This window comes from Euleptes europaea, chromosome 4, assembly GCF_029931775.1.
Source record: "Euleptes europaea isolate rEulEur1 chromosome 4, rEulEur1.hap1, whole genome shotgun sequence".
Classification (NCBI taxonomy): Eukaryota; Metazoa; Chordata; class Lepidosauria; order Squamata; family Sphaerodactylidae; genus Euleptes; species Euleptes europaea.
The window spans coordinates 4,389,848-4,417,114 of record NC_079315.1 but is presented as its reverse complement, the minus strand read 5'-3'; the positions used below and the strand labels follow the sequence as shown (position 1 = coordinate 4,417,114).

Genomic DNA, 27,267 nt, shown 5'->3' with positions numbered 1-27,267 from the left:
TCACAGGCAGACGTTGATCTGTTTGCGGAGTTCGTGCTCCAGGTCCAGCAGGAGAGCATCGAAGTCCTTCAGGCTGATCCTTCGGCTGAAGGTGGCTTCTGGATCCTCCACCAAGGCAAAGATGCTCTGGCCGCGGCATCTCAGACCGTCTCGCGGGGCAACCCCTTCGCCGTCTTCGTCACGGTCGCTCCCGCTCCCAGCTAACTCATCTTGGTCCTCGCTTCCCCCGGGGGGGCCTGGTAACAGCTGTTGCCCGCATACGCTCCAGTCCCCAGCATAGCGATGGCTAGGAGGGCTTTCCAGGCCTCTGGGATGGCTCCGAACTACAACTGGGGGTTGCTGCAGAGGCAGGACCAGAGATAGGTGACCTGGCCGATGTTCCCTGGAAAGGGGGCGTTCCTCCCCGCCGGCCATCCTACGCTGAGCTACAGAAACAGGAAAGCAAATTAAGCAGCTGAACAAGGGGTAGTTTTTCCCCCCAAGGATAAGAAGTGAGGAAGTCAGAGACTAAATCAGGGGACATCTGACTCCTCACCTTCCTTCATCCTTTCCTCCCTACCCCTCCTTGCTGCCAAGAAGTTATTGTCCTTTGCACACCAGTGTTTCCTTGCGACACCCTAGTCCCAGGTCTAATGACCATCGAGGTGAAAGCAGGCTTCAACACCATAACTAGAGATCACGCGAAGTGATGGTATCGCTTTACTCTGCTCTGGTTAGACCTCACCTAGAGTACTGTGTTCAGTTCTGGGCACTGCAATTTAAGAAAGATGTAGACAAGCTGGAACGTGTCCAGAGGAGGGCAACAAAGATGGTGAGGGATACGGAGACCAAGTCCTATGAGGAAAGGTTGAAGGAGTTGGGTATGTTTAGCCTGCAGAGGAGAAGATTGAGAGGGGACATGATAACCATCTTCAAGTACTTGAAGGGCTGCCATAGAGAGGAGGGTGCCGAGTTGTTTTCTGTTGCCCCAGAAGGTCAGACCAGAACCAATAGGTTGAAATTAAATCAAAAGAGTTTCTGTCTAGACATTAGGAAGAATTTCCTAACAGTGAGAGCGTCTCCTCAGTGGAACAGGCTTCCTCGGGAGGTGGTGAGCGCTCCTTCCCTGGAGGAGAGGCTAGATGGCCATCTGTCAGCAATGCTGATTCTATGACCTGAGGCAGATCATGAGAGGGAGGGCACCTTGGCCATCTTCTGAGCATGGAGTCAGGGTCACTGGAGGTGTGCAGGGAGGAGGTAGTTGTGAATTTCCTGCCTTGTGCAGGGGGTTGGACTAGATGACCCTGGTGGTCCCTTCCAACTCTATGATTCTATGTAATAATTAACAAGTGCCCAGCAACCTAATCTGAGGGACACCCTTTTCCCAGGCAGGAAGGCAAACCTTCATTCGATGATAACCTTAAGTATAAGTTAGGATCCTGGTGCACTGCACACCTCCCCCTCCAACACTCGGTGCATGCGCCGCCCCCCACCTGAGGTTTGCTCACCCGGCCAGGCCCGCAGCAGGTAATGCAGAACTTCAATGTGGTGCTTGAAGTCCACGGTGCTGGAAACAGTGGGGTGCTGGGAGCAGAGGTCCCCTGTCCTCCCAGGACCCTGGCTGAGCAAAACAGGCCCAAAGCACACGGCAAGGTTCTGGGCGTTCATGCGGTTGAAGTCGTAAAACGCGGCGACCAAGCTGAGGTGGTCCAGCAGCAGCCGCAGGGTTGCCTGGAAAATGGAAGCATCGGGTTCCGGAAACTGAAGCAAATAACGACGATCTGAAACTTAACCTGGAGATACTCTCAGAGGGCAGCAGTGTTGGACTGCAGTAGAACAGCTAGATAGCACCTTGGAGACCAACATGATTTTCGGTGTAAGTAATTATGGGTATTAAGTAAAAGGTAAAGGTCCCCTGTGCAAGCACCGGGTCATTCCTGACCCATGGGGTGATGCCCCAACGTTTTCTAGGCAGACTTTGTTTGCAGGGTGGTTTGCCACTGCCTTCCCCAGTCATCTTCCCTTTACCCCCAGGGAGCTGGGGACTCATTTGACCGACCTTGGAAGGATGGAAGGCTGAGTCAACCTTGAGCCGGCTACCTGAAACCGACTTCCTCCGGGATCGAACTCAGGTCGTGAGCAGAGCTTGGACCGCAGTGCTGCCACTTACCTCTCTGCGCCACGGGGCTCACTAATGGTGGGTATTAAATAATTATAAATAATATTTCGACCAAAGAGAATAGATGGACTGTAGTTCAGACTAACATACTAGCTATAAATGATTAGAAGTTTATATTCTATGCCTTATAGCTAAAAGGCTTATACTGATCATATTAAAAATAATAAATATGTAGTGTTATTTAATCTTTAATGATGCTAAGTGAGAGGATTCGTATAAAGTTCTAGTATCACAGAACAGCAAACACTTTGGCCATTTTTGCATGGTCAATTTTGATGCTGGCTCAAAGCTCTTTTTTAAAATGCGACTTTAAAAATGCCTTTTCACGGTCCCCGGCGCAAAAGGAGAAGTTCCACTCCCCCCCCCGCTCGCCTGATCCTTTGTTCCTGTTTGCATAGCCATTAGCATGTGCATAGCTAACGAGCCTCTGTTGTTTTGCATTGTTCCTTGAGGGGGATTCTTCGCGGCAGGCACCAAAGGTTGTGTTAAATGGGCTCTTTAGTAATGCGAAGCTGATAAGCGCCGGCTTCGCAGTCACTTCCGGAATGACGGTTCAGTGTGCAAAATTCCCAAAAAAAATGGGGGGCAATTCAGCCTGGAACGCGCTGCCAATTACCATGCAAAAACGGCCATAATGTAATTCAAATAGTCTGCATGAAAGTGTCAGTATATACATAGATAGTTTTTGCTTTGTAATAGATTTTTGTCAAAAATAAAAGAGGTGTATATTTTAGTGAAGCTAACCACTTACCAAAACAATACTGATATTAATAGTGTAGACCTGCTATGGACAAGAACCATTCAAAGAATGGAAATGTCCATTTTATAATAAGATATAGTTTCAGTTAAGCGAGAAGGGGGGACGAATGCAGGGTCGTAAAGTATTTTATGTGACTTTATGTGATGATGTGACTATTTGTTTCTAGTTGAGAGCCAGCGTGGTGTAGTGGTTAAGAGCGGTGGTTTGGAGCGGTGGAGTCTGATCTGGAGAACTGGGTTTGATTCCCCACTCCTCCACACGAGCGGTGAACTGGATTTGTTTCCCCAGCTGGGTGACCTTGGGCTAGTCACAGCTCTCTCAGCCCCACCGACCTCACAGGGTGTCTGTTGCGGGGAGGGGGAAGGTGAATGTAAGCCGGTTTGATTCTCCTGTAAGTGGTAGAGAAAGTTGGCATATAAAAACCAACTCCTCCTCTTCTTAATTGCAGAATTATATTTTGTATTTTAATGTAATACAGATTATATTGTCATTGATACCTTGATGTGAGCCGCTCTGAGCCCGGCCTTGGCTGGGATAGAATGGGGTACAAGTTTAAAAATTAGATAAGTAAATAAATAAATCTACTGACAGAGGGTGTGCTTAGTCCCTTGTGGGAACTGTAATCGATGCTCTCTGTCGTTCAGAGCTTGCTGAATGCTTCTCTTGTTTTTCCCGTATTCTGTCATGTTTTCTTGTCTGCTTACAAGTAATATATATCCCGAAGGGCTCTCTGCTACTGGAAGCCCTACAGTTAATTAACGCATCTTGCAATCCTGTTCTTGCAGTAAAAGCGACAGCGGAGGCTAATCTGGTGAACCGGGTTGGTTTCCCCGCTCCTACTCATGAAGCCAGCTGGGAGACGTTGGGCTAGTCACAGCTCTCTCAGCCCCACCTACCTCACGGGGTGTCTGTTGTGGGGAGGGGAGGGTGACTGTAAGCCGATTTGATTCTTTATTAAATGGTGGAGAAAGTCGGCATTTAAAAACCAACTCCTCTTCTTCTTTTACAGATTTCAGCTCTGCATCTGTGGGGCTAGCTCATTTCTGCAGATGGGCTAACACTCTTTGAAGGGAAGTCCTGTCAGTGTGGGGATACTAGAAAGGCTCAGTGTTGAGAAGGGAAGCATGATCCTTCCAATGGGATGGAAAGTGCTGTCAAGTTAGCGCCGACTTATGGTGACCCCATAGGGTTTTCAAAGCAAGAAATCAACAACCCGGGGCTTCCTTGGTGGTCTCCCATCCCAAGTGCTAACCAGGGCCGACCCTGCTTAGCTCCTGAGATCTGACAAGATCAGGCTACCCTGGGCCATCCAGGTCAAGGCAGACAAACAGAGGGGATTTGCCATGGCCTGCTTCTGGGTAGCAACCCAGGACTTCCTTGGTGGTCTTCCACCCAAGTGCTAACCAGGGCTGACCTTGCTTAGCTCCTGAGATCTGACAAGATCAAGCTAGCCTGGGCTGTCCAGGTCAGGGCGTGGGAAGTCTAGGGCAATGTTATTTGTATGCCAAACCATGCCCCCATTTTGGTCAACCAGCCCCATGTCACATTGTAGAAGAAGAAAAAGAAGAGTTGGGTTTTATATGCCGACTTTCTCTACCACTTAAGGGAGAATCAAACCGGCTTACAATCGCCTTCCCTTCCTCTCCCCACAACAGACACCCTGTGAGGTAGGTGGGGCTGAGAGAGTTCTAAGAGAGCTGTGACTGGGCCAAGGTCACCCAGCTGGCTTCATGTGTAGGAGCGGGGAAACCAACCCGGTTCACCAGATTAGCCTCTGCTGCTCATGTGGAGGAGTGGGGACTCAAACCCGGTTCTCCAGATCAGAGTCCACCGTTCCAAACTGCTGCTCTTAACCACTACTCCACACTGGCTCTCCCTGGCCCCCAGCAGAGAGAACTGACAAAAGAATCAACAAACCCCAGAACAAGGGCACCTTGAGGCAAGATTTGGGCACTTACCTGCTCAGCCTCTGGCAAGCAATCCAAAAGACCTGTTGTCTCCTCGGCTTCTTGGCCCGCTGCCCGGTTAGACATCGCTTCTAGTACCGCCTGGTAGAGATGGCTAGTGATGAGGGGCGTCGGCAGCTCACGCAAATAGTCTTTCAGGATGCCTGGGGAGGGGAGCAGAAAAAACAACACCTCAGCCTTTCCAAGAACATAAGAAAAGCCATGTTTCATCAGACCATGGTGCCTGTATTCCACCTCACCTAATAAAATAGGCATGCTCCTCTGGAGAGAATAGGGATGCATCATAAGAACATAAGCAAAGCCCTGCTGGATCAGACCCAGGCCCATCAAGTCCAGCAGTCTGTCCACACAGTGGCCAACCAGGTGCCTCCAGGAAGCCCACAAGCAAGACGACTGCAGCAGCATTATCCCGCCTGTGTTCCACAACACCTCATATAATAGGCCTGTTCCTCTGATCCTGGAGAGAATAGGTGTGCATCATAAGAACATAAGAAAGGCCATACTGGAACAGACAACGGCCCATCAAGTCCAGCAGTCTGTTCACACAGTGGCCAACCTCGTGTCTCTCGGACGCCCACAAACAAGACTGCAGGAGCATTATCCTGCCTATGTTCCCAAGCAGCACCTAATATAATGGGCATGCTCCTATGATCCTGGAGAGAATAGGCATGCATCATGACTAGTATCCATTTTGACTAGTAGCCATGGATAGCCCTCTCCTCCATGAACATGTCCACTCCCCTCTTCAAGCCTTCCAAGTTGGCAGCCATCACCACGTCCTGGGGCAGGGAGTTCCACAGTTTCTCTGTGTTAAGAACATAAGAAAAACTGTGCTGAATCAGACCAAGGCCCATCAAGTCCAGCAGCCTGGCTTTCTCTACCACTTAAGGAAGAATCAAACCGGCTTACAATCACCTTCTCTTCCCCTCCTCACAACAGACACCCTGTGAGGTAGGTGGGGCTGAGAGAGCTCTAAGAGAGCTGTAACTAGCCCAAGGTCACCCAGCTGGCTTCATGTGGAGGAGTGGGGAAACCAACCTGGTTCTCCAGATTCACCGCTCATGTGGAGGAGCGGGGAATCAAACCCGGTTCTCCAGATCAGAGTCCACCACTCCAAACCACCGCTCTTAACCACTGCACCACGCTAGCTCTCCATTCTAGTAAAGGGAAGCGCAGGTAGGAGTTGGGCAGCTGACCTGTAATGGCATTGATATCTGGGTAGAACTCTTCCGAGAGCACCACGCCAGAACTGTCCTTCTCAAAGGCATCACGCAGCTCCTTCTTCACCACCGCTGAGCCACATAAGCGATACAGACCCACAACCTACAAGCAAAGAGATACTGGTCACCGGGGCAAACAGGCATCCCTCCAGGCAACAGAGGAAGGGAAGCTCTGACGTCGGCTAGGGGGAAAAGCCAGACCTCTCCTGTCCCAATAGGCCCAGGTACTTAAATGGAGACCCTGACCTGGATGGCCCGATCTCATCACACCTCGGAAGCTAAGCAGGGTCGGCCCAGGTTAGTACTTGGATGGGAGACCACCAAGGAAGTCCAGGGTTGCTGTGCAGAGGCAGGCACTGGCAAACCACCTCTGCTAGTCTCTTGCCATGAAAACCCCAAAAGGGGTCGCAATAAGTAGGCTGCGACTTGACAGCACTTTACACAAACACACACACCCCTAGATGGAGAGGGCACTCAGCTAATACATATCCCAGCAACCTTAGCAGCCCATTCTCCATCCCCCCGTTTGCCACGGTCACGGGAGGCCATTTACCTTCAGTCCTCGTTTCTCAATCTGATCCACACACTTCTGGATCAGCAGCGGCACCTTGACAGCGGCCCTCTCCCTGTCCACCAGCTGGCTCAGCTTCACGCCAAAGACCTGTGGCTCGCGGATGCCGCCGGCTGGCTCGCGTTGATCCAGCAGGATGAGCTTGATGTAAAGGAGCCCCCGCGGCTGCAGCTGCACAGCCAGCTGCTGAGACCTGCAACCTGAAAGACAGGCGGGGCAGGAGGAGGAGGCGGCAGCTGTAAGGACCACCATGCCTCTCTTCTCCCACCCACCCACCCAACTTGGGCCAAGCGAACCCATTCAATTAGTCCCAGCCCTGCCTGGGTGTGCCCAGGTCTGGACTCTAACCCACTGCGTCTCCTTCCCCCATCCTTTTCCCAAACTTAGGAATCTGTGGAGGGGCTGTGGATCAGTGGTAGAGCATGCAGAAGGTCCCAGGTTCAACCCCCGGCATCTCCAGTTAAAGTTTGTGTTTTCCTCAGTGGCTGGGGAGCAGTAGTTGAGGTTGCTGTGTGTGTGAGTGAGTGAGTGAGTGCCTGTAGCCTGCTGGAGGGGAATTTCTGACTGGTTCTCTTTGTTGTTTTATCTAGCTGTAGCTGGCTGAAGGTAATTGCTATGATGTTGATTGCTGAGGGGTGGGGCTGAGAGTATTTAAACAGGCTCTGCTTGCCAGAGGCGCGAGCCGAAGGGCGGGCTCTTGACCTGGGGCTCTTGGCCTGGGGGTCGTGTCTGGGGGCCTTGAAACAAAGTTTGTATTTGTAGCGTACTCTGAAACCAGGAGTGTCGTGAAGCTTTTAGTAGGGTTACCATTGAGGGAGTGTGCAAGACACCATGCCATGTCTGCAATGAATCAAAGCGGAACGGCTGGTGAGAGAGTGGAGGCAGTGACGTGTAAGGTTTGTGGAATGTTTGTTTTCCTACCTGAGGGTAACTGCAATTACACATGCAGTAAGTGTAAGTTGGCGGTTCTACTGGAGGAGAAAGTCAGGGGACTTGAGGCACGCTTGTCTACACTGCAGAGTATAAAAGAGGGGGAGGAGTGCATGGACCAAACTCTTGAAAACCTCTTGGGAGGACAAGAGGAGGAGGGCCAAATAACTCAGTGTAGGGAGGGGGACCCATCTCAGAAGGACAATATGTGGAAAAATGTTACCAGCAGAAATAGGAAAGTCAGGAGACATTCTGTTCCTCTGCTGCTTAGCAATCGGTTTCAAAACCTCCCTATAGATGCTGAACCTGGATCATTGGAACAAAGGGGTAGAGGGTAAAGTGTGCCGACCGGACTTGTTGTCTCGAGAGGTGTGTTGTCTGCCGGGAGCGCGTATCCAGGATGCGACAGAAAGTCTGGATAGAGTTGTTAGACCCACAGATCATTATCCCTTCTTATTCATGTGGGAACAAACGATACTGCCTGGCACAGCCCAGAAAGTATTAAAAGGCACTATACAGCTTTGGGTAAAAAGGTGAAGGAACTGGGAGCACAGGTTGTGTTTTCGTCGGTTCATCCCATAGTAGGCCGTAGATTGGGAAAAGAACGAAAAATTCTGGAAATAAATTAGTGGCTGCGTCGATGGTGTCGCCAGGAAAGGTTTGGTTTTTTGGACCATGGCTTACGCTACCTGGATAATGCTCTTCTATCGGGAGATGGTTTGCACCTCTCAAAGGTGGGTAAAGATGTGTTTGGCCACAGCCTTGCAAGCCTGATAAGGAGGGCTTTAAACTAAATCTTCCGGGGGAGCGAGACGTAAATTTAAAGCCTCAAGTGAGGACAATAACCGCAAATATAGATATGAACGATTTGCAGAGGGTAGCACATACGCAAGGAAAGACAGTTCAAAAACATAACAATGGGAGGGAGACAATCTTAAATAAGCTGCCAAGAAGAAGGACCTGTGGTCTGAGGTGTCTCTACACTAATGCACAGAGCATGGGAAATAAGCAAGATGAACTAGAACTTTTAATAGCAAAAAGCAAATATGATATAATAGGCATTACGGAAACCTGGTGGGACAAGTCTCGTGATTGGAATGTATTAACTGAAGGGTATAACCTATTTCAGAGAAAGACCAAATCGGAAGGGGGGAGGGGTAGCATTATACGTTAGGGATGATTACACCTGCGAGGACCCAGGACTTAAACGCTGGAACCCAGCTTGAAACCATCTGGGTAAAAATTAAGGGAGAGAAAAATAATGATGTCATTTTGGGGGTCTATTATAGGTCTATTATAGACCCCCAAGCCAAACTGAAGAGTTAGATTATGCTTTCCTGGAACAGATGTCCAAACATTCAAAAAAAGAAAGATGTAGTAGTAATGGGAGATTTCAATTATCCTGACATCTGTTGGAAGGCTAACTCTGCCAAAACAACTAGGTCTGACAAATTCCTCACTTCCCTTGCAGACAACTTCATAGTCCAAAAAGTGGAAGAAGCAACAAGGGGAACAGCCATTTTGGATCTGATCTTAACCAATTATGATGACTTGGTTTATGGAGTAGAAGGAGTGGGATCTTTAGGTGGGAGTGACCATGTTCTCCTGGAGTTTGTTATACAGCAGAAAGGAGAAGCAAGAAATAGTCACACATGTATTCTAGAAAAGAGCAAGAGTCCAGTAGCACCTTAAAGACTAAAAAAAGTATTTTCTGGCAGGGTATGAGCTTTCGTGAGCCACAGCTCACTTCTTCTGTGGCTCATGAAAGCTCATACCCTGCCAGAAAATATTTTTGTTAGTCTTTAAGGTGCTACTGGACTCTTGCTCTTTTCTACTACTGCAGACAAACACGGCTACCTACTGTGAATTATGTATTCTAGACTTTAGGAAAGCTGATTTCAATAAATTTAGGGAATTACTGGGTGTGATCCCGTTGGTGAGAATATTGAATGAGAAGAGAGTACATGAAGAATGGGAAATTCTTAAAAGGGAGATATTGAAGGCGCAATTTCAATCAATTCCCACGAGGAGAAAAAAAGGTAGAGGTTTGAAGAAACCTGAGTGGATGACTAAAGAACTTTTGGTTGAGATAGGATTTAAGAAGGTCATGTACAAGAAATGGAAAAAGGGAGAAATCAACAAAGAGGAATTCAAACAAGTAGCCAGCACATGTAGGGAGAAAGTCAGGAAGGCTAAAGCGCAGAATGAGCTCCGGCTAGCCAGGGAAGTTAAAAACAACAAAAAAGGGTTTTTTGGTTATGTCTATAACAAAAGGAAGATCAAGGTAACGATCAGGTCATTGCGTGGAGAGGATGGTGAGTTATTAACAGGGAAGGCAGAAAAGGCAGAATTACTCAACTCCTTTTTTGTATAAATCTTCTCCAAAAAGCAGATGATGAGAGGGAGGGCATCTTGGCCATCTTCTGGGCATGGAATGGGGGGGGTCACTGGGGGTGTGGAGGGGGAGGTAGTTGTGAATTTCCTGCCTTGTGCAGGGGGTTGGACTAGATGACGCTGGTGGTCCCTTCCAACTCTATGATTCTGCATGCCAAGAAGATGCTCTACCACTGAGCCACAGCCCCTCCCCATCCATCACACTGGTACCTGCTCGTATTTTAATTTCGATACGCCCTCCTGTTCTTGCGGCTCACCTTACCTTGAAAAACAATGGGAAGAAACATAGTTCCGTGGCAGCAGACACGGTTCCTCTGTACCGCTGGGTCACAGGAGAAGATCACAATTTTGAGGAGCTGGGCATTTTCGAGCTCCAGCTGGAAAGAATGGTTGAGACTGAGGAAGGCTGTCTGGCAGGGGAGCAGCGCCGTCCGGGCCTTGTTGACCGAGTCCACTTGGAGGGCGCAGAAGACCTCCTTGGCTTCAGCTCTGGGGGGCCTGAAGTCCTGCACCCCCAGCAGGTGGACGCTGACGACCCCGGAGATATGCTGCAGACAACCGGGATGCTCGGCGAATCTGTAGGGCTGGAAGGAGCCGCCTTCGAGCCCCATGCCTGCATTGTCAGTCCTGGCCAGGAGCTCGGGGGAATCGCCGCCGCTCAAGGAGTCCCCTTTGGTCACGGCTGCTCCCCGGGCTGTGTGCTGCCGAGAAGCCACGCTACTGTCCAGGTGGTAGCGGCTGATGACATTGCGCGACTCCTTGGGGGAAGAGCCCCCCTCCGCCTCTGGCCCCCGGGGACGGAAGCTGCGCAGGCTTAGCCTTCGCCTCAGCTCCGGCAGCTTCTTCATCTTCATGGAGAGGCTTCGCACTGGGCCTGGGGACTTTGTCTTGCAGAGAAGGGGGTCCTTCTTATGGGCGCCGGGGCTCTGGGACGTCGATACGGCGCCCGTTGTCCTTTCTTCGGGACCCGCACGTGAGACTGGCACCTTTCCTGAGGAGAGACACGGCTTGAGACAGGCCAAACCACATGCGAGTTATCCTAGCGGGGACCCAATATTGCTGGAAACCCCTGGGGCGCTCAAGAGGGAAAGCAGATCCATGGAACAAGATGTGACAAGTGAAGGGGGCAGGGATGCGATACGGGGAAGTCTCCCAGAGAGGGAGATTCGTCCTACAAAAATAACAACGGTCTAGAATAATTTAGGGAGGGAAGGTGACACAGTATAGCCAGATCTCGCCAGATCTCGGAAGCTAAGCAGGGTCAATAGAATCATAGAGTTGGAAGGAACCACCAGGGTCATCTAGTCCAACACCCTGAACAATGCAGGAAATTCACAACTACTTTTCCCCCCCACACACACACACACCCAGTGACCCCATACTTCATGCCCAGAAGTTGGCCAAGATGCCCTCCCTCTCACGATCTGCCTAAGGTCACAGAATCAGCATTGCTGACGGATGGCCATCCAGCCTCTTCTTAAAACCCTCCTGGGAAGGAGTGCTCACCACCTCCCCAGGAAGCCTGTTACACTGAGGAACCGCTCTGTTAGAAAGTTCTTCCTAATGTCTAGACTGAAACTCTTGGAAGGGAAACCACCATGAAAGACTGGGCAGAGGAAGGGAATGGCAAACCATCTCCACTTCTCTGCTTGCCTTGAAATCCCCTTGCTGGGGTTGCCATAAGTCGCAACTTGACATCACTTACATATATAGAAGAAGAGGAAGAGGGTTAGTTTTTATACCCCGATTTTCTCTACCTTTAAGGAGTCTCAAACTGGCTTACCATCAACTTCTCCCAGATCCTAGTCCAACATTTTAACCACTACCTCCCGCTGGCTTTGATATTCCAGAGTCACAACCCTATATAAACAATCTAGCTCTCTTTAACGTCTCATAAAAGAGCTCATTGAAAAGACTGGGAGTTGCTGTCCTCTTCGGTCATTCCTGTGCCTTTCACTAACAAAACACACACAAAAAGACGTTCTCTGTGAATCAGACCTCAGTAACTTTCCTGGGCTGGAACTGCACGGATCCCGCTAAGCTGTTTCAGCCCAGGAGTGAAGACATTTCCAAAGATTTCCCTTCTGACAGAACTATTTAATCAGCGGGTTGAAATGAAATCAAAAGAGTTTCCGTCTAGACATTAGGAAGAACTTTCTAACCGTCAGAGTGGTTCCTTAGTGGAACAGGCTTCCTCGGGAGGTGGTGGGCTCTCCTTCCCTGGAGGTTTTTAAGCAGAGGCTAGATGGCCATCTGTCAGCAATGCTGATTCTATGACCTTAGGCAGATCATGAGAGGGAGGGCATGTTGGCCATCTTCTGGGCATGGAGTTGGGGTCGCTGGGTGTGTGTGCGGGGGGGGGGGAAGTAGTTGTGAATTATCTGCATTGTGCAGGCTGGACTAGATGACCCTGGCGGTCTGTTCCAACTCTATGATTCTATTATTATAGTAAATATATTAGTTCATTTGTGGTAAGAATTCACACCACATAATATGCAAAGTAACAAAATATCAGAGTAGGATCAAAATGGCAAATTAATACAAATGAGCCTGAAACTGATTGAGGTGCTGCGGGGAGGGTAATTTGGCTCTCTGGGGAGGAGAAAACAGGACGGTCAGGAGAAATATTCCCTGGGGAGCAGCTAACAGCTGAGCAGGAAATAGCATTGCCAGCTCCGGGTTGGGAAATGCCTGGAGCTTTTGGGGGTGGAGTTTGAGGAGGGCGAGGTTTGGGGAGGGGAGAGACTTCAGTGGGGTATAATGCCATAGAGTCCACCTTCCAAAGTGGCTGTTGTCTCCAGCGGAAGTTATCTCTGTTGCCCGGAGATCGGTTGTCATCCCAGGAGATCTCCAGCCACCACCTGGAGGTTGTAATCAAAAAACCGCTTGCAAGTGCTTAATCAGGAGTGTGGAATTCAAAATATAGCACAAAACAATTGTTTCTAAAATAAAGAAACCAAACAATAGCAACTCATGCTATTACAGATATATATTGGAAACATTCAATAACCACAATTCTGGAGCAAAGAAATGTGTATCACAATTGGTCTAAGTAAGACCCCAGCTCTCAGCATAAGGCTTTACAATGCAAAATATAAGCCAAAACAAAAAGAGCCATTAAAATTAGAATACAAGAGCACAGGTCCCGCATACGGAATTGAAATTTGGAAGCGCCACTTACCGTCCATTACTTAGAAAAGAAGCATCAAGATTCTGTAATGCAATTCTTTGTTGTTTGGCAATATAAGGGCAAGTTCTTTTCAATTACTGATGTAGATCGTCATATGTCTCAACAGGAGTCCCGTTTTATATTTATGTTCAATTCCCTAGTCCCTAATGGCCTCAATACTTTTATGGACCTTTCCAGCTTTCTGTAAGTTTTTACTACAAATACACGTGGCACTTTAAAAAAAGACATGGTGCTACATATAGAGTTAATACGGTAATGAGTTGCTTGCTCTGAGACCCTTTTTAATGACGTGACTTTGTTACTGAATTAGACGTCCTACTTTGCCGTCCAGATACATAGGAAAGGTACACTCCTTCATGCATTGATTGGTACGATATTTTAATTATTTATTCTATTTATGAGCATTTTATAATGAATGGCATACTGTAGAACTATGTACTTTCTTGCAGAACAGTGCACGGAAAGATTGAAGGCTTGAAAAAGTCTACACGAAATGGAATTATACCGGATCTCCATTGCTCTACATCTTGTTTCCGTGGTTTACTGATGCACTTTATGAAATTGAAATTATTAATACGGACTGAATAAGGACTGAGCATTTTGGCTTATATTTTGCATTGTAAAGCCTTATGCTGAGAGCTGGGGTCTTACTTAGACCAATTGTGATATACATTTCTTTGCTCCAGAATTGTGGTTATTGAATGTTTCCAATATATATCTGTAATAGCATGAGTTGCTATTGTTTGGTTTCTTTATTTTAGAAACAATTGTTTTGTGCTATATTTTGAATTCCACACCACCTGGAGGTTGGCAACCCCAGCAGGAAACCCTTTGTCATTAGAAACCGGCAGGCAAATCAGATCAGGGGAAAGCCAAGTAGAAGAGGAGGAGGAAGAAGAGTTGGTTCTTATACCCCGCTTTTCTCTACCTTTAAGGAGTCTCAAGGAGCCCCGTGGCGCAGAGTGGTAAGCTGCAGTACTGCAGTCAAAAGCTCTGCTCACGACCTGAGTTCGATCGCGAAGGAAGTTGGTTTCAGGTAGCCGGCTCAGGGCTGACTCAGCCTTCCATCCTTCCGAGGTCGGTAAAATGAGTACCCCGCTTGCTGGGGGTAAAGGGAAGACGACTGGGGAAGGCACTGGCAAACCACCCCGCAAACAAATTCTGCCTTGGAAACGTCGGGATGTGACGTCACCAACTGGCCTTACCATGGTAGAAACAAGAGCCTGGCTTATGTCAATCAAGTATTGGCTGCAGATACACTTCCAAGCCGATCCCAGGAGCTTTTTACACCATATGCTGTCTGAATTCAACATCTCTAACTGGTACATTAGTATAATGGGTAAAATAAAATGGGTCTTTTCATTGATTCTCTGTTTACACTTCCCTTCCTAAGTGCATATCAAATGGTTAAACGTAGAATTCTGGACATTGAATTACAAACCCTTGATAGCCTTGCCAAAAAAATTTGCTCCCCTTTGAGTTTTGAAATCCCCCTAACTACCGGTCGACTGGCTCCTTATTTGTCTGCCCTATATGCCCCGCAAATGCGCAGAGCATTTGCACTTGCTAGGTGCAATGCTCTCCCTTCAGCTGTTACTTTTGGACAATATAACCAAACCAGTCATTCGGCGAACCTATGTCCCTGCAACTCAAATTCAATTGAGTCGGTTTCCCATATCCTTCTTTATTGTCCTCAGTTTGATATTATTCGTCACAATCTACTCGATCCTATTTTAAGGATAGGAGGGGGCGGAGGTGCAGAGTCGCGGCCCGGGCAGGCTGGGCCGGCTGGCCAGAGGGCTGGGGAAGCACGCCCCCTGCAGCCGGAGGGCGAGGAGTCACAGGGAGTCGGCTGCGGCCGAGGTAGGTGAGGGGCAGGGCGGGGACGTGGGGAAGAGTGGGCCAGGGGCGCTGCCTTCTGCCTCGCCCTCCGCTTCGGAGTCTCCCTCGCTGCGGCAGGGCTGGCACTTAACTCACACACACACACACACACACAGATGCACATTTCCCCCCAACCAAATTCTCAAAACTCTGCAGGGGGGCTTAATTTTGAGTTTGGAGGACGCGCATGGGGGAAGATGTGCATCTACGGAGCAGCAAAGGCAAGGCAAAACCTCCCGTGCACTCGGTGAATAATTTTGGGGCTGAAACTTGTCAAAGTGTTGCGGGGTGTGGCAACGGAAATGATCCGTGAACACATAAAGGTGCCTTCTACTGAATCGGAAGTCAGTATTGTCTACTCAGACTGGCAGGATCTCAGGCTGAGGTCTTTCGCATCACCTACTTGCCTAATCCCTTTAACTGGGGATGCCGGGGATTGAACCTGGGACCTTCTGCATGCCAAGCAGATGCTCTACTGCTGAGCCACGGCCCCTCCCCTAAAAGGTCAGTGTTCTATGTTGAACATATAAACAGTGTACCTACCTATATAGTTTAAGTTTAAGAAATTTGGCTCTCAAAAGAAATCTCAATCATTGTACTGTTGATATTTGGTTCTGTTGACTAATGAGTTTGCCGACCACTGCTCCAGCATCTCCAGTTAAAGAGACCAGGCAAGTAGGTGATGTGAAAGACCTCAGCCTGAGACCCTGGAGAGTTGCTGCCAGTCTGAGTAGAGAACACTGATTTGGATGGACCAAAGGTCTGATTCAGTAGAAGGCAGCTTTGTGTGTTCATGTGGGGATGTAGAAGAAAAACAAATCCTCACCACATGCCTGGTGCTGCTGCCTGCTCCACTCCTCAGCTTGCGTCGCTGGCTTTGTCTGGCTCGGCGGAGACCGCCGCGAGGCCCCCTCCTGCACAGCTTCGCCCTCCCCAAGCCTCTTCTTCCTCGCCTCCTTGTTCCCCACACCGCTGCCCCTCGCCCTTTCAGGATACGGGGGCCGCGGGTCCTCGTCCTCCGGGATGGGGTTGTACCAGATCTCCCCTTCGCGACTGCAGATGGTGATGGAGGCCTTCCGCTCGGCGCCGGAGACACCGGCTGGCTCGTCGGCCCCTGGGGCTTTCCCCGAGGAGAGCACCCAGTCCCGGCTGCTCCTCTCCAGGCTCTGCAAGTAAGCACCCTGGCTGCTGCACTTGAGGCCTGCGCTGGAGCCGCAAGCCTCCATGGGGCCGGTCAGTGTCTCAGCAGCCTCCCTGGGCCTGATGGCCGTCGCGGTGGCGAGGGGAAGGCTCTCCGGAGACGGTGTTTCATCCTGGGCCGCCGGTGCTTGTGGCGCGCTTGAGAGGCATGGCTTCCTGCTGGGGACACTTGACTCCAACCTGGTCCAGTTCTGCTTCTTGGACAAAGGAACAGCAGCCGCTTTCCGGCCTCTATTGTCCTCTTGACCAGATGCTACGGAGGGCCCTGAGGCACCCAGGGGCTCCAAAGGGCAACCTGGGAGGGGGACAGAAAAACCAGCATGTTGAACTGTTCCAAACTCACCCATATGGGGGTCAAGAAAAGAGTAGTTAGATTATGAGATTCAATGTGAGCAAGTGTAAAGTGACACATATTGGGGCAAAAAATCCCAACTTCACATATACACTGACGGGAGCTGTGCTGGCAGCGACAGACCAAGAAAGGGATCTTGGGGTGGTAGTGGATAGCTCAATGAAAATGTCAACCCAGTGTGCGGCTGCTGTAAAAAAGGCAAATTCCATGCTGGCCATAATTAGACGAGGAAGAGAGAATAAAACTGCTGATAATCATACTGCCCTTGTACAAATCTATGGTGAGACCACACTTGGAATACTGTGTACAGTTCTGGTCACCAGACCTAAAAAAGGATATCACAGAGCTTGAGAAGGTGCAGAAAAGAGCAATCAAAATGATTAGGGGACTAGAGCAACTGTCCTATGGGGAGCGGTTAAGACGCTTAGGGCTGTTTAGCTTGGAAAGAAGGCGGCTGAGGGGAGACATGATAGAGGTCTATAAAATTATGCATGGTTTGGGAAGAGTCAACAGGGAGAAGTTTTTCTCCCTCTCCCATAATACTAGAATGCGGGGTCATCTGCTGAAGCTGGAGGGTGAGAGATTCAAAACAGAGAAAAGGAAGTATTTTTTCACACAATGCATAGTTAAATTGTGGAACTCCCTGCTCCCAAATGTGGCGATGGCTGCCAACTTGGAAGGCTTTAAGAGGGGAGTGGACATGTTCATGGAGGAAAGGGGTATTCATGGCTACAAGTTAAAATGGATATTACTCATGATGCATACCTATTCTCTCCAGGATCAGAGGAGCATGCCAAATATATTAGGTGCTGTGGAACACAGGCAGGATAAATGCTGCTGCAGTCGTCTTGCCTGTGGGCTTCCTAGAGGCACCTAGCTGGCCGCTGAGTGAACAGACTGCTGGACTTGATGGGCCTGGGTCTGATCCAGCAGGGCTTTTCTTGTGTTCTTATGTTCTCAAAAGTCAGAAAAGCTTTAATAACAAAGAGGAGGGAAGGTGGTGAAGCCGAAGACCGAGGCCTACGGTTGAGGGCAGCAAGTTTCCAACATAGCTGGTCAAGAGTTGTGACGCTTGCTATGAAAACCTGAACGCCGTCCTCAGCAGCTGCATTTCCATGGCTTTTATTTCCTTGAATAGTGTTGGATTCTAGCATTGTTGAATGATTACTGTGCCACTGGGTTTCTAAACTGAGGAGGAAAAGTCCCCAACCTCCTTCTTTGTCTCTCAACGTTTTGTAAGAGGAGGAGGAAGAAGAAGAGTTGGTTTTTATATGCCAACTTTATCTTTTAAGGAGAATGAATTTCCTGCATTGTGCAGGGGGTTGGACGAGATGACCCTGGTGGTCCCCTCCAACTCTATGATTCTAAGCCTCTATTAGGACAAGTTTTTCTGTCTCTCCAGGCCTGTTAGCAACCCTAGCTATCCACATTCTAGGAGTGTTCTTAGTTTGAAAGTTAACCATGGAGGGATTTTTATTGCCACCGCCGTCGTCCATGAAATACTCGGGGTCTTCCTTGCTAAAACAGAAAGCGATTTCCAGCCGATCCACAGAGCCAATCTGAACGGAAGGCCTTCCCCTGCTGAGATGCCTACAAAGACACCGCATTTGCTCTTTGAACACATGAAGCTGCCTTATACTGAATCAGACCACCGGTCCATCAAAGTCAGTACTGTCTACTCAGACCGGCAGCAGCTCTCCAGGGTCTCAGGCAGAGGTCTTTCCCATCACCTACCTGCCTCATCCCTTTAACTGGAAATGCCAGGGATTGAACCTGGCACCTTCTACATGCCAAGCAGATGCTCTGTCACTGAGCCACGGCTCCTCCCCTAAAATAGCACATAACATATGGGATGTAGGAATGAAGTTTGAAGAAATTTAACACATAACACACGAAGCTGCCTTCTACTGAATCAGACTCTTGGTCCATCGAAATCAGTATTGTCTATTCAGACCGGAGATGCCGGGGATTGAACCTGGGACCTTCTGCATGCCAAGCAGATGCTCTACCACTGAACCACGGCCCCTCCCCATTCAACCCCCCTCTTTCTCTCTCATCCTTTCGTGTGGCTTCCTGGCCCTGACAACAGAATCTGCCGTTGATCTCTCAGGAATGCAAACATGCTGTAAACTAAGCAGCTCACGAAAGCCTCTGCCAAGGACAGTCTTCGAGGGAAGGGGAGGGAAAGAACCCCCCCCAAAAAAAGTCTTGCAGGGCTTCGGACCAATCCAGTCCCGGCTTGGCCTAAGGACACGCAGCCCAGGCCTGCGCTAAAACGGAGGGCCGGAAGTCCCTCCCCGGCTCCCAGCTGCTCAGACCTGGTGCCAAATTGGATTTCCTGCTGTTTACTGCACAGCCCCTTCTCCGGCCAAGACACAGCTCCCTTTGTAAGGCAGTCCCCAGCGCAAGAACCGGGCCCCTTGTTTGTATCCCAGGAATGAAGATGCAAACCCCAGAACGGGCAGCTGAGAAGAGAAACAGGAAAGCACAAGACGATCATCTGGGTGTTTCACTTTGCTTGCTGGAATTATCCTGCTTTTGGGGGGGGGGTGGAAGGAAAAGAAGGAGAAGAAGAAGAGTTGGTTTTTATATGCCGACTTTCTCTACCACTTATTTATTTATTTTTCATCCTTCTAGCCCGCCCTCCCCCAGCCAAGGCCGGGCTCAGGGCGGGTTACAACATTTAAAAATCTTACAATATGACTACAAAATATATAAAACCATTTAAAACCATTCCCTTAATTATAAAACGATGGCTGCCGTATAGGTAAAGTGCCCTCTGTTGCAGATAATGCCGACCATAAATTAATATCTAAAACTAGGTCGGCTACCCGCCCCCGCCCCCCAGTACGTTGACTGTAAGTTAAGAAGAAGTGGGGGGAGGGAGTAGGGAGGGCAGCACTGGTCTCACCTGGTCTTACCTGCAGCTGTCCTCATCCATAGGCCTGGCAGAATAGCTCTGTCTTACAGGTCCTGCAGGGCCCTGATGTTACTAGGCAGAGCATTCCACCTGGCCCTGGTCGAGGACAGCCGCACGCTCCTCGGGCCAGGGACCACCAACAGGTTGTTATCAGCAGAGCGTAATGCTCTTCGGGGGGTATACCAGGAGAGACGGTCCCGAAGATACGAAGGTCCCAGACCGTGTAAGGCGTTAAAGGTTAAAACCAGCACCTTAAACCTGATTCTGTGCTCCAGCTGGAGCCAGTGCAGTTGCCGGAGCGTTGGCTGTATATGATCTCGGGGCGAGGCCCCAGTAAGGAGCCTTGCCGCCGCATTTTGTACCAGCTGGAGCCTCTGGGTCAGCCTTAAGGGCAGCCCTACGTAGAGCGAGTTACAGTAGTCTAAGGGAGAATCAAGCCAGCTGACAAACACCTTCCCTTCCCCAAAACAGACACTCTGTGGGATAGGTGGGGCTGAGAGAGCTGTGACTAGCCCATGGTCACCCAGCTGGCTTCGTGTGGAGGAGCAGGGAAACCAACCCCGTTCACCAGATTAGCCTCCGCCGCTCATGTGGAGGAGCAGGGAATTGAACCCGGTTCTCCACCACTCTTAACCACCACACCACGCTGGATCTCCTTTCCCCGAATGCACCTACAAAAGAGTTGAGATAATCAGCTGGTTTGATTCTTCCTTAAGTGGTAGAGAAAGTCGGCATATAAAAACCAACTCTTCTTCTTCTTCCCTCCTCCTCCTCCTCCTCTCAGATTTGAGTTTGACACACCAACCATTACACCATGCTGGCTCTAAACCTGGTTTTCCATCTTTTATATAACATATTTATACGAACACTTATGTGCCCCCCCTCACCACCCAGGAGCAGCAGGAGCTGGTGCCAAGGCAAGCATCAGCCCAATGCAGCCTCCCCGCCCCCATCCAGGTCCGGCACCCCCAGCCCGACTGGGAAAGTAGTTGGCTGCCCGTTGCTAGGGTTGCCACCTCCAGGTTGAGAAATTCCTGGAGGCTTTGTGGGTGGAGGCTGGAGAGGGCAGGATTTTGGGAGGGAGCTCAGGAAGGTATAATGCCGCAGAGTCCACCCTCTGGTTGCCAACCTCCAGGCAGCAACTGGAGATCTCCTGGCTTTACAACTGATCTCCAGACAGCCAAGATCAGTTCCCCTGGAGAAAATGGCTGCTTTGGAAGGTGGACTCTATGGCATTGAGCCCCCCTCCCCAAACCCCGCCCTCCCCAGGCTCCATCCCCAAAATCTCCAGGTATTTCCCAACGCAGAGATGGCAACCCTAGTCCACCCTCCAAAGCAGCCCCTTTCTCCAGGGAAACTGATCTCTATATCCTGGAGATGGGCTGTGATTCCAGAAGGTCTCCAGGCCCCTCACAGGTACATAAGAAAGGCCCTTCTGGGTCAGACCAGGGTCCATCAAGCCCAGCAGTCTGTTCACACAGTGGCCAACCAGGAGCCTCTAGGAAGCCCACAAACAAGACGGTTGCAGCAGCATTATCCTGCCTTTCTTCCACACCACCTAATATAACAGGCCTGCTCCTCTGATCCTGGAGAGAACAGGTGTGCATCATGACTAAGATTTATTTTGACTAACAGACATGGACAGCCCTATTCTCCATAAGAACATAAGGGAAGTCCTGCGGGATCAGACCCAGGCCCATCAAGTCCAGGAACCAGGTGCCTCTAGGAAGCCCACAAGCAAGACAGCTGCAGCAGCATTTATCCTGCCTGTGTTAAGAACGTAAGAAAGGTCCTGCTGGATCAGACTAAGGCCCATCACGTCCAGCAGTCTGTTCACACGGCGGCCAACCAGGTGCCTCCAGGAAGCCCACAAGGAAGATGACTGCAGCAACACCATCCTGCCTGTGTTTCACAGCACCTAATATAATGGGCATGCTCCTCTGATCCTGGAGAGAATAGGTCTGCATCATGACTAGTATCCATTTAGACTAGTAGCCACGGATAGCCCTCTCCTCCATGAACGTGTCCCCTCCCCTCTTCAAGCCTTCCAAGTTGGCAGCCATCACCACATAAGAGCAAAAGGAAAGCCCTGCTGGATCAGACCCAGGCCCATCCAGTCCAGCAGTGTGGGGCCCACCAGTTGCCTCCAAGAAGCCCACAAGCAAGACGGCTGCAGCCTCCTCCTCCTCCAGGGCACCTAAGAGAACAGGCCTGCTCCTCTGGGACAGGAGAGAGTAGGTGTGCATCATGACCAGCATCCATATTGACTAGTAGCCATGGCTAGCCCTCTCCTCCATGAGCATGCCCGCTCCCCTCTCGACGCCTTCCAAGTTGGCAGCCGTCACCACGTCCTGGGGCAGGGAGTTGCACGAGTTAACCCCGGCGGCCCGGGAAGAAGCGCTCCCTCTGGTCTGCTCGGGATCTGTCCCCGTCCAGCCCCGGCCCGAGGGGAGAGGGAGAGCAGCTCCCGCCGCCCTCTCCCCCGCGCGCGGGCCGGGAGGTTGGCAAGCGCGCGAGCCCCGCCCCGCCCGGTCCCACCTGGCTCGGTGCGCCGCGCCTGGCGGCTCTCCTGGCGGCGCAGGCGGGAGAAGGGGCTGCGGAGCATGGCCGGCGCAAGAGCCCCGTCCGCCGCGCCTGGGCGCTGGCCGCCGGACCTCCCTCCCTCCGGCCCTCCCTCCGGCCCAGGCTCCCGGAGGGGAGGGGAGGGGAGGGGAGGGGCTGCGGGAGGCCGTCCACTAAGGGCTAGGGGGGAAGGGGGGCCAAGCCCCGCCTGGGAACGCTCCTCCGGCGCAGCGGCGGGTCGCCAGCTCCCGGCCGGGACATTCCGGGAGGTTTCTGGGGCGGTGGGCTGCGTGCCGGCGCCGGGGTGGCCTCGGGCCGTCTTCGCCTCGCTTGAGCAGCGACGCTCCACGCGGGAGCCTGGAGTTGGAAGGGGGCCGCCCGGGGTCATCTAGTCCAACCCCCTGCACAACGCAAGACATTCACAACAACTTCTCCCCCCCCCCGCACACACACACCCAGTGACCCCTACTGCGTGCCCAGAAGATGGCCAAGGCGCCCTCCCTCTCTCTCTCTTTTTTTTAATTTTCTTATTAAGTCACATTCGATTTCAATATTGTCATCTTCAGAGTTACATAAAATGAAACCGTTTCAAACTAATCAGCCTAATCAGCATTGACTTTTCTGACTTCCCCTCTCCCCTCCTGTATCAAATTAATATCTATATAATCCCCTCTGTATTTGTTTTCTAATTCATTCTAATTCATTATATCATTTCTATAAACTACATATAATCATCCTATATACTTTAATTATTGAATACTTCATCCTTTCATCATTGATCAGTTGAATTAGATTAAATCATAGCCTTTAACATTTCCCCTATTTAATTCGTTTTCACAATATGTTATCCATGCCTCCCATTCTCTCACCTATTCTTCATTGTCTTTTTGATTTACTAAAGCAGTAAGTTTAGCCATTTCTGCTAGTTCAAACATTTTATTTATCCAGTCATTCTTGTCTGGTATCTCAGACATTTTCCATTTAGCTGCATAGAAAGGTGCCCTCCCTCTCATCTGCTTAAGGTCATAGGATCAGCTTTGCTGACAGATGGCCATCTAGCCTCTGCTTCAAAACCTGCAGGGAAGGAGAGCTCACCACCTCCCGAGGAAGCCTGTTCCACCGAGGAACCGCTCTGACTGTTAGAAAATTCTTCCTACTGTCTAGACGAAAACTCTTCTGATCCACACTGCACCATCCAATCCTTTTCTTATGCCCGGGAGGTTTTGCCTTAGATTTGCCACTTTCTAGATGCACGTTTCCCATCCAAATTCTCAAAACTCAAAAATAAGCCCCCAGGCAGAGTTTTGAGAATTCAGATGGGGGAAATGTGCATCGAGCAAGGAAAATCCAAGGTGAAACCGCCCATGAGCTTTGAGAATTTGGATGGGAAACATGTGCATCTAGAAAGTGGCAACTCCAAGGCAAAAGCTCCCCTGCATAAATGTCCCTAAAGGGTTTGGCCTCATAGGGGCGGGGGGGGGGGGTTGTTTCTAATTTGTATCATGATTGAGCCCTTTTAAAGAAGTACAGCTTATTACTAGAATATAGGGGTATTTTTAAAATTTGATTCATTAAACATTAGTGTCAGTTGTTCTCCCACCCCAAGGCCACGTATGCATGGGCCATATTTTGCCTTGGATTTGCCACTCTCTAGATGCACGTTTTCCCCACCTGAATTCTCAAAACTCTGCATGGGGGCTTATTTTAGGGTTTCGAGAATTTGGACGGGAACAAATGTGCATCTAGAAAGTGGAAAATCCAAGATGGTGAGGGGTCTGGAGACCAAGTCCTATGAGGAAAGGTTGAAGGAGCTGGGGATGTTTAGCCTGAAGAGAAGACTGAGAGGGGGTATGATAACCATCTTCAAGGACTTGAAGGGCTGTCATATAGAGGATGGTGCTGAGGGGTTTTCTGTTGCCCCAGAAGGTCGGACCAGAACCAACGGGTTGAAATTAAATCAAGAGTTTCCGTCTAGACATTAGGAAGAATTTCCTAACAGTCACAGCGGTTCTTCAGTGGAACAGGCTTCCTTGGGAGGTGGTGAGCTCTCCTTCCCTGGAGGTTTTTAAGCAGAGGCTAGATGGCCATCTGTCAGCAATGCTGATTCTATGACCTTAAGCAGACTATGAGAAGGAGGGCATCTTGGCCATCTTCTGGGCATGGAGTAGGGGTCACTGGGTGCGTGTGGGGGGGGGGAGGCAGCTGTGAATTTCCTGCGTTGTGCAGGGGGTTGGAGTAGATGACCCTGGTGGTCCCTTCCAACTCTATGATTCTATGATTCCAAGTAAAGAGTTTATCAATATGCAACCTCTGCTGTCTGAATTGTTTATGCTAGGTACTGGAAATCCAACATAATTCCTGACATCACAGAGTGGAATATTAAACTTTCCGATTTTGCTCTGATGGCTAGGCGAACCCACCTGATTAACAAGAAAACAATAGATGAATTTGGGATGAGATGGCAACTCTTTTATGATTATTATTCACTTGACAAATAAATTATTCTCTGCATTAAGATACCAATATAGACATGTTATAAGAACATGTCTAGTAAGGTTCAGGATGTTTTAAATGTTTCACTTAAACAATAGAAGTCACAGTATTAGTTTTCTTCAAGATTAAGTCACGTTGAGATCTGGGGGATGTATTATGTTTTAGTGAGTTTTAAGAAGTTTTAATGTTTTAGATGAGTTACAAGCTTTGATATTAGTTTTTCCCCCTCTTCTGTTAAGTTTGGATCAAGTCGGGGCCCGGACGATGAAATAGGCTTAACCCCTGTTCCCCATCCCTCTTTTTCTTTTTCTGTACCCTTTTATACCCCCTTAAAAAAATTAAATTTAAAAAAGTGTGCGTGAAAAGTGCCCTCAAGTGCAAGAGAGGTTCAGAGGGGGTTTGCCATGGCCTGCCTCTGTGTAGCAATCCTGGACTTTCTTGGTGGTCTCCCATCCAAATACTAACTGGGGCTGATCCTGCCTGGCTTCTGATGAGATCGGGCTAACCTGGGGCATGAATACTAATCATGATGCATCCCTATTCTCTCCAGTATCAAAGGAGCAGGCCTATTATGTTAGGTGCTATGGAACACAGGCAGGATAAATGCTGCTGCAGTCGTCTTGTTCGAGGGCTTCCTAGAGGCACCTGGTTGGCCACGGTGTGAACATACTGCTGGACTTGATGGGCCTTGGTCTGATCCAGCAGGGCTTTTCTTATGTTCTTATGATGCATACTTATTCTCTCTAGTATCAGAGCACACCTATTATATTAGGTGCTGTGGAGCACAGGCAGGATGGTGCTGCTGCAGTCGTCTTGCTTGTGGGCTTCCTAGAGGCCCCTGATTGGCCACTGGGTGAACAGACTGCTGGACTTGATGGTCCTGGGTCTGATCCAGCAGGGCCTTTCTTATGTTCTTATGATGCATACTTATTCTCTCTAGTATCAGAGCACACCTATTATATTAGGTGTTGTGGAACACAGGCAGGATAAATGCTGCTGCAGTCGTCTTGCTTCTGGGCTTCCTAGAGGCCCCTGATTGGCCACTGGGTGAACAGACTGCTGGACTTGATGGTCCTGGGTCTGATCCACCAGGCCTTTTCTTATGTTCTTACGACATCAAGGCAAGAGGTGTTTAATGCTAGGGTGAAAATATGTGACTGGCCCAAGGTCACCAAGCAAGCTTCCATGGCAGAGGGGGGGATTTGAACCTGGGTCTCCAAGGCCTTAGCAACTGATCTGGAGTCAGCTGTAACCAGCATTACCGAATGAGGGCACACCAATCTGACTCCCCGGGTGGGAAGAAGGAGAGTTGATTTGTATATGCCAACTTTCTCTACCACTTAAGGGAGACTCAAACAGGCTTACAATCGCCTTCCCTTCCCCTCCCCACAACACCTGGGAGGTGGGTGGGGCTGAGAGAGCTGTGACTTACCCAAGGTCACCCAGCTGGCTGCACGCGTAGGAGCAGGGAAACCAACCCGGTTCACCAGATTAGCGTCTGCCACTCATGTGGAGGGGTGGGGAAATCAAACCCGGTTCTCCAGATGAGAATCCATCGCTCCAAACCACAATGATTACACAGCATTGTTGCAAACTCTGTGAACCAAACATTTATCAGCCACCCAGCTGAGTGCATCAACCAGAGGACATCACATACATGTCACAATTCTACCTTAGAGGGTGGGGGATCATAATCCCCTGGAAATTATCGAGCCTACCTAGAGAATGCGTCTGTAAGGAATTCCTGAGCGCATAAATCTCCTTGTAAGTGGTGAAGTGGAAGGGAAAGTGGGGAGGGTTTTATCTGCCTGACATCCAATCCACGAGTAAGAATATTCTTAATGAAGTTTTAAAAGGGATAGTGGGCTATATAGCTGTGATAAATATCGCATTATATGATACAGGAAAGATCGAACTCATTGTTCAGACCATTGGGGGTCAGGGTTCCGAAAGCATGAATAAGGCGGGATTCCTGTTGGAGCAAAATTTTCTTGGCGTTCTGCATCTGAAATGGTTTCGATTTGAACTGCCACATTACAAAAAATAGAATATCTGTATCAGAATGATGAAGGTCGATATAATGTTGCACCACTACACCACGCTGGAAGAGCCAGACGACACTTTTTTGAGTGAAGAAGGGCAAGGGAGTGGGGAGAACAGACCAGGACGGAAAAGAACAACAGTCGCATATTCAACAGCTTAAATTTATTTCCGAACCTTTTAAATCAAACCTTCTCTACTGTCCTGGTCCCCTCAGATGAGAGGCCTCTCAACACTCAGTGGCAACTGGTCAGGCGAGCATGGCTATGCCTGAACGGGCAGGCTGGGGGGGGGACGCACTGCTTTATCCGTGAGAGCCGCCGTACCGCAGCACAGGAGGGAACTGCCACCAAAGCAGACCCCAGCAGTTTCCCCAAGAAACCGGTTTGTTCAATTACTGCCCCAGACAATATCCAGACAGCAAGCGGAGGCTTTAACGGCCGGATGGAAGGGTTAAACAGTTAAGGCAGACTGATAACTTGCAGAAGGGACTGAGGAAGGCCCTGTTGAGCCAAGGCAGAGGGTAGCGCTCCTGGCAGCCCTGGGCACCAACTCAAAGACCAGGCCTTTCCGTCGGCCTGCCCGTTCGCCCGTGAGTCATCCAGCCGAGTCCGATTCTCTCTGGCAGA

At 49.8% G+C, this 27,267-nt stretch overlaps 1 protein-coding gene across 1 annotated transcript; it reads right to left on the bottom strand.

Moving 5' to 3' along the window:
- On the bottom strand, nt 1-22,148 carry SYDE1 (synapse defective Rho GTPase homolog 1). Its single transcript, XM_056848315.1, has 8 exons — nt 22,082-22,148; nt 15,898-16,566; nt 10,263-10,991; nt 6,659-6,876; nt 6,082-6,208; nt 4,877-5,028; nt 1,488-1,710; nt 1-425 (listed from the first exon to the last, which is right to left on the bottom strand). Exons 1-8 carry the CDS (start codon nt 22,146-22,148, stop codon nt 1-3), a joined length of 2,610 nt encoding a protein of 869 aa, XP_056704293.1.
- Nucleotides 22,149-27,267: the final 5,119 nt, after the last annotated feature.

What these genes read in the sequence shown, in the direction of transcription:
- SYDE1 (XM_056848315.1), bottom strand. Translation starts at nt 22,148, where the DNA reads ATGCTCCGCAGCCCCTTCTCCCGCCTGCGCCGCCAGGAGAGCCGCCAG. An exon ending in GCAGCAGCACCAGGCATGTG is followed by an intron (nt 10,992 to 15,897) that starts GTGAGGATTTGT and finishes GTCTCTCCTCAG; the next exon opens with GAAAGGTGCCAGTCTCACGT. An exon ending in TTGAGAAACGAGGACTGAAG is followed by an intron (nt 6,209 to 6,658) that starts GTAAATGGCCTC and finishes CTTTGCTTGTAG; the next exon opens with GTTGTGGGTCTGTATCGCTT.